The following is a 7,358-nucleotide window of genomic DNA, read 5'->3' as shown; positions in this document are numbered from 1 at the left end:
TTTTTTTTTTTTTTCAGAAAAATATTATCTACAGTTGAGCTTGTTTTTAGTGGGTAAGCTTGCAATCACCGCAGCGTTCCAAGTTTTATACTTTTTCACTTCGGAAATATTTCCCACGAACTTGCGCAACAGTTTGATGTCTTTTTGCTCGATGGTTGGCCGTTTTGGTTCAATGGTAGCGCCACAGACGCCTTTGTTGGTAAGTTTAAAGTGGAAAGCAAAAAGCAAACAGAGTTTACGCCAACACCGTAATCTATTAAAGGCTGAAGTGGCGTGCAACCAATATTTATTATTTTATTTTTATATATAAACCAAGAGATCTGTCTATAACTAAGTATCGAAAACACTTTTCTCGAGAAAGTAAAATTAGAAACAACTTATAATGGCCGCTTTCTTAATATGTGTCTCGTTAAGTTTTGGTTAAAACAAAAACCGTACTTTATTAAAGGAAGAAGTTTTGAAACTAATCAGAACTTATCTGACTGCTAACCTGATATTGAAAAAACAGTCCTAAGTCTTATGATTTAGCTAGCTTACCGGATGGAACATGTATATATATCAAACTCCGGTTTTACTTCGACAGCCCTCCCTAAATTATTTAAGTAGTTCAAAGTGTTGAACTTTTCTCAAATATGATTTAATCTTCAACTATTTTGCTCATTTAATTTTAAATATCGTTTCTTTTCTCCTTTTAGGCTAAATATTATGAGAATGTGCCAGCCATAATATTTGCCGTTTGTGCTCTAGTCAGTGGTTGTTTGGCGCTGCTCTTTCCAGAAACTTCAAATACAATATTACCGACGACAGTGCACGAGGCGGATAAAATTGGCAATAGTAAATCGTCGGAAAACCCAAACAGCAGCAAGTTTAATTTAGATAATGAAAGTACTTATATGTAATTAGTTATTTAAAAAGTGTATTGATTTAGTAATTTTAGAATAAAAATGAAATTGTATGATATAGGAAGTAAAATAAAATGTTTAATTTATATTGTTGACAATAGACTCGTTAAAATTAAAAAAGGACATGGTAAATAGACTTTAAGACGATGCCCTAATTCAGTCAATAAGAAAATTAACGAAACCAATAGGAATAAAGAAAATTGGTTAATTGACTTAATTAAACTAATACGCGAAAAACAGTCAAGTCAAAAATGTTATTTTTGAAAAAAAAAAAAACCTGGTAACAGGGTACAACTTTTTTTTTAAGTTTTATTATAAAAAGCAATAAAAATGAATTACAAAGTTATTTAGCAGATATTTACAACATCAAGAATAAACAATGACGAAGACGTATTTTAAGTAATAATTTGAAAGAAATCTATGTTTATTAATATATATACATACATACACATACACACTTTAAATTTATCATCACTAATATCGGGATTTATGAAGCCGTTAACTTACTAAGGCAGCATTAGATAGAAAACAATACAATTGCTTCCTTTATGAATTAAGCATTAATCAGTTAACTATATAGACTACACAATAAACAATATTTTTAACTAAAATTGGACCAAGAAATTTGCTCACAAAGGCCCCCATTTTATATGTCACACAAAGCATGCGCGGCTGATCGAAGTGCTTAAAGAGTAACATATTTTTAATTTATGTCAAAATTGAAATTTGTATCAATTCAATTAGACATACTTGCTAACCCAATTCGAAAACCAGGCATGTGCCTCGAAAAGCATCCTCGTTGGCATTGAGCTTATGCTGCACCAAATACGCGCGTTCGGCAGTCAAGGAAGTTATTTTAAGCAATGACTTGCGTTAACTGTAACTGTAATTTTTAGCATGTGAGTTTTTTACCGCTTGAAAGCGCAGTGAAAGTCTTTAAACTGAAAAGTGCACATTTTCTAAGTACTGCATTGTGCAGACCGGCATTTGTCGATAACCTCTAGTTATTTGGCTTTATACTAAATTATATATAATGTATTGTACGTGTTTCCGTCCATCATAAGCAAAGTTCAGGAGATATTGTGCCATTTTTTTAACAAAAAATTAAATTAAAAACAAAATTACTTTCAGTGATAAGATTTGTATGTGACTCGGTAGTCGTCAACAATGCTAATTAAATTTAAGAAGTAAATATTCAAAAACTTTTTTTTTTAAACAAATAGGGTGGTCGTCTGCGCCCACGTCAATTTATAATATGTGGCTGCCCTTTGCGTAACAAGAAAGTCAGATCTTTCAAATTTACCTCGCCTTAAATGAGTTTACTCAATTACGATGTGATCAGTTTATAAAGCCTTTTCCGTTTCAATGTTGTTAAAATGTTGAACTATAGAAAGAAAAATCTTCGAACACGAACGAGTTGAAGACATCTCATGTCATATAATATATTTTCATAACAAGCATAAATGGACTGAATAATTTCTGAAGACTCATTGAGTCTTGAATGAAAGTGGGTAGTTTTCCAAGGCACTGATAACTCATAAGGCATGGACGCCACGCCAATTAGCACAATCATTTTTTAATTGCATATGTTTGTGAATCTGTTTGAATTTTAATTAAATACGATTTTAGCACATCTGTTCCAGAATGCACCACGTAAACATAAATGGCCGCTGACCATAGCATTGAATCCATGGGCTTTGATAGTACGAGTATTATCACACCGAATATGTATGTATATGTAGCACATGCAAATAAACTCGCAGAAATAGACATACATACATACCTAAGTTAAAGCTGCTCTCACCTTAGTGAAAAAAGCGTAATATTAAGACAACACATGCACTTTTTTAATATTCAATAAGGCAGACTGAAATACTAGCATGGTCAAAAAGGTCACGCAGAACCGACGATTGGCATCAATGCTTTCTTCATCTGCACGATAGACAAAAGCTGTTCGCCTACTGATAACAGCATATGTATATAAAGGCCTCTACGTCGTCGAAGCAGCAACAGTCTTTAGGCATTGGAGCTGAGTATCTAATCCGGAGCAGTTTTCGCAATGAAGTTAACTATCGTTCTTTTGGCTCTTGTTGGCCTAGTGACCGCCGCTAGTGTTTCATCGATCAAGAAGTCTCCCGTAGCCGATCATGTTTTCTTGGAGAAACAGAAGTTCCTCTTCGAAATCGTTTACCGTGTGGAGGATCCACTGATGTTCGAGGAGTACATCAAGTTGGGCCACACTTTGGTCTACGACAAGGCACTTTACACCGTAAGTTTCAATTAATAACCATCACTTATCCCTAAATGAAGCTAATATTATATATACTCTTGGCGTTTCTAGCACTTCGATCAATATATGGAGAAATTCTACGAGTCTTACAAAATGGGCGCTCTATTGCCTAGAGGTGAATTCTTTGGTGCCCTCGTTAAAACTCACCACAAGCAAGCTTATGGTCTCTTCAACTTCTTCTACTACGCCAAGGATTGGGAAACCTTCCAAGCCAACGTTGCATGGGCTCGCAACCATGTCAACGAAGGCATGTTCATCTATGCTCTGACTTTGGCTGTCATCCATCGTGATGACTTCAAGGGTCTGGTACTACCATCCATCTACGAAATCTTCCCACAATATTTCCTCAACAGCAAACTCATATACCAAGCTGAGAAATTCGATTACAACACCTGGAGCAAATACAGTCAATACGAGAAGGAATTGCTCGACGTCTACCACAAAACCAACAGCCACTACAACCAGGGTTATTTCTATATAAAGGACTTCAAGACCTACCAATGGTGGAGACTTATGGGTTTGGACGAGCAGTGGTACGCTGCCGAGAAGAACTTCCCTCTACGTGAAAACATTTACGAAATTGTTTCTGATGATAAATATGTGTCCTTCATGAAGAATATCAACATGTTCTGGCATCCGGTTGATTACACACGTGACATTGACTACTACAACGAACACTCTGCATTGTCATACTTCACTGAAGATTTGGGTTGGAATTCATATTGGTACTACTTGAACATGGATTACGCGTTCTTCTTGGATGGAGAAACTTTCGGTTTGAATAAGGATCGTCGTGGTGAATTGTGGTTGTACAATGTTGACCAAATCCTGAGTCGTTACTATATGGAACGTTTGTCTCATGGTTTCGGTGAAATTGACGATTTCTCCTGGAATCATGCTTACGAATACGGATATGATTCCGAATTGATTTCCTATAACGGTGTTGGTTTCAGCACTCGCAGCAACTATTTCGAACGTAGATCGTATGGCAAATACGACATGTTAAACCAAATTCAAAGCGCCTTCAAGCGTATCTACGATATCATCGACTATGGATACTATACCACCGCTGATGGACACAAGATCGATATACGAAAACCAGAATCTATTGAGCTCATCGGAAGTTACATTCAATCTAATATCGATACTTTTGATAAATTCTTCTTCAGCTATTGGAATATGTTGAGTCATATGTACCTCGCTGATGTAGACTACAACGACTTTGAGGTATATCCAAATGTTTTCCTCAACTTCGAAACCATGTTGCGTGATCCAATGTGGTACAGCTTCTACAAAAAAATCACCGATGTTTTCTATCGTTTCAAATACCACTTCACACCATACACACAAGAAGAACTCGTTGCTCACGGAGTTCAAGTCAAGGATGTTAGCATTAGTGAATTGGTCACCTATTTCGATTTGGTTGATATTGATGTTACCAACCTGTTGAACGACAAAATGGTTTTCGATGATGGTAAATTCGTATGGGACAAATCATTGTACGCTCGTCAAATGCGTCTCAACCACCAACCATTCCACTATGATGTCACTGTCGAATCGGACAAGGCACAGAAGGTTGTTCTTCGCACATTCTACGGTCCTAAATACGACGAATATAGGCGTATTCTTTCGCTGAACGATAATCGCATGAATTTCATTGAATTAGATGAATTCGTCTATGAATTGGTCGCTGGCGAGAATATCATCAAACGTTCATCTGAGGAATTTTACTGGACTGTGAAGGATCGCACCACCTACACTGAATTGTATCACTATGTGATGGCTGCCTTCGACGGCAAATACGAATACCCTGTAGAAATTAGCGAATCACACCGTGGATTCCCAGATCGTCTGCTCTTACCTAAGGGTTGGGAGAGTGGTCTACCGGTACAGTTCGTATTTTACATTACTCCATACGTTGGCTCTATCGAACAACCCTCAAACATTGATGTCACCTACCTTTCTGGCATTGGCACGGGATTACGTTACGTTGATAACAAGCCATTCGGATATCCATTCGATCGTCCTATTGATTTATCTGAATTCTTCGTGCCCAACATTTATTTCAAGGATGTGAGCATCTATCACAATGACACACTGAAGCAATACTACGAGAACTATAAGAACTACGGCCATTTCGATTACAACTTCTACAACGAATACTACACCAAATACTTCAACTAAATCGAGCTGGCTGTGGAATAGAAATATATCATGCTTTTTTAGTTAATTGTTAGTCAACCAAACGTAAATGTAATAAAAATTAATGAAATCAATTGCTATGGCGATTAAAGTATAAATAATATCTTTCAATTATAGCATTTAAAGCGAAATCAAACGGGACGGCAATATACATAAGTCAGACCCCACTATTATTGATATTTTTCTTAATATTGATACTCTTTTAATAAAAAAGAAACAGCATATACTACTACTCTGATATGAGGCTTTAGGTGGAAAGGCATCAGGTATAAGTCTCTTAAGAAAGCAGAAAGAAAAAATAATAAATAGATAAAGAAGTTTGAGTGCAGGAAGTAAAGTATAACAAGGTGTCAAGCAATACTATAAAATGAGACGAATTTAGTAGATCCGGATATAATCGTTTGATGGAAAGTGAATGTGATACCTTCAGGGGCGAAATCGGAGCATAACTTCTCGAAAGAAATACCTATACCGACATTTCTAAATGAAAGTAACCATACATGAAGTCTAGTAAGAAAAAGTCCTCTTTTTTTTAGATGGATTTAGTAAATCATATCATCATAACCTTCTCAGGCAATTTGCTGATTACTTAACTCGGTAGTTTTTGAGTACGCGGCAAAGGTAGATACCAGTAAAGGTAAATTACGTCATATTTCGCAGTTTCTTTGATAAAGTTGAAAACACAAGTATCTAGTGGCATCGGCAAGAAATCGTCTCCTATGAACTACTCCCCTATGGCCTGTACTGTCAAAAATAGACTGTGTAAAAGAAGCCCGGAAGCTTTGACCAAACGGAGGAATTTTGTTCCATCAGGATAATGACGAGCCACACGCACACGCTCAGAAAGCTTGATTCGGTAGGTTTTATGCAATCCAACTTCCTGTCTATGAAAAATATTATTGCTAGGGAAGAGTTCGCTTGAAGAGAAGTTTGGAAAGTCGACTGTCAGAACTTTTTGTCAAGAGGGATGAAGTGGCATAATGCAGTAGCCCAAAAATAACAATAACTTAACGATTAAAGGGGTGAATATTTGAAATTATGCATATTAACTTATGCTTTATGCTTAAAAAGTTCTTCTTAAAAAAAAAGCTTAAAAAATCTTCAATTTAATGCAAAAAATAAAAAAATTATTTTTAATTTACCTTATATAATGTATGTGATTATTTTTATTGGCGTATGAAAGACACGTTTTCGAATTTACTTTAATTTTTCTCTTTTCGTAATAATATATTATACATACATATATGTACACATGCAACTTTTTTACGGAGTTTTGACCATAGTAACAAAACGCTACACGAACAGGTGCTTAAAATCGGAACTTGTGCAAACAATAATTTTATTGTTTTTATTTTTTAATAAACCAACAAGTGAATTAAGCTCCAATTCAAGTTGCCCGCCTTACTGATAACAGATGCTGTACTGTATGTATGAACGTACATATGTAGCTATGGAGGTGAAATAAATATGAATTTGCACATCTGTTTGACAATTTATTTTAATGTATTTTGTTTTTCTTTTTTTTTTAATTGTAATGAAATATTACTGTGAGTTAGGCAGACGAATTCTTTCGTTACGGATCTAAGTGACACCTAAATTTAAATGGCTTAATAATAATCTTGAAAATTAAAAAAAACAACGGCAGCACCGAAGCTAATATACCTTTTACAGGTTTCGTTTAGTAGCTATGTGTTCAGTTTATATGGAAGCTATATGCTATAGTAATCCAATCTGAAAAATTTTTTCGGTGATTACATTGTTGTTTTAGAAAATAATCTATACCAAATTTCCTGAATATATCTTGTCAAATGTGAAAGCTTTCCATACAAGAACTTGATTCTGTGATTCCAATGGTTCAGTTTGTATGGTAGCTATATGTTATAGTGGTCTGATATCAGCAGTTCCGACAAATGAGCAGCTTCTTGATGAGAAAATGACGTTTACAAAATTTCAAACCGATATCT

At 35.3% G+C, this 7,358-nt stretch overlaps 2 protein-coding genes across 2 annotated transcripts; both read left to right on the top strand.

Moving 5' to 3' along the window:
- Positions 1–22: 22 nt before the first annotated feature.
- LOC108967382 (putative transporter B0252.3) lies at positions 23–950 on the top strand. Its single transcript, XM_018930754.1, has 2 exons — positions 23–199; positions 696–950. The coding sequence occupies exons 1-2, from the start codon at positions 137–139 to the stop codon at positions 897–899; spliced, it is 267 nt and encodes an 88-aa protein (XP_018786299.1). The 5' UTR covers positions 23–136; the 3' UTR covers positions 900–950.
- A 1,945-nt stretch (positions 951–2,895) lies between these two features.
- LOC108967383 (larval serum protein 1 beta chain-like) lies at positions 2,896–5,505 on the top strand. The gene is made up of 2 exons (XM_018930755.1): positions 2,896–3,171; positions 3,244–5,505. The coding sequence occupies exons 1-2, from the start codon at positions 2,962–2,964 to the stop codon at positions 5,374–5,376; spliced, it is 2,343 nt and encodes a 780-aa protein (XP_018786300.1). The 5' UTR covers positions 2,896–2,961; the 3' UTR covers positions 5,377–5,505.
- Positions 5,506–7,358: the final 1,853 nt, after the last annotated feature.

This window comes from Bactrocera latifrons, unplaced genomic scaffold (genome assembly GCF_001853355.1).
Source record: "Bactrocera latifrons isolate USDA-ARS-PBARC rearing strain unplaced genomic scaffold, ASM185335v1 scaffold_1858, whole genome shotgun sequence".
In the NCBI taxonomy this organism is placed as follows: domain Eukaryota; kingdom Metazoa; phylum Arthropoda; class Insecta; order Diptera; family Tephritidae; genus Bactrocera; species Bactrocera latifrons.
Note: the sequence above shows the minus strand (reverse complement) of the source record. Positions and strands in the feature narration are given on the sequence as shown.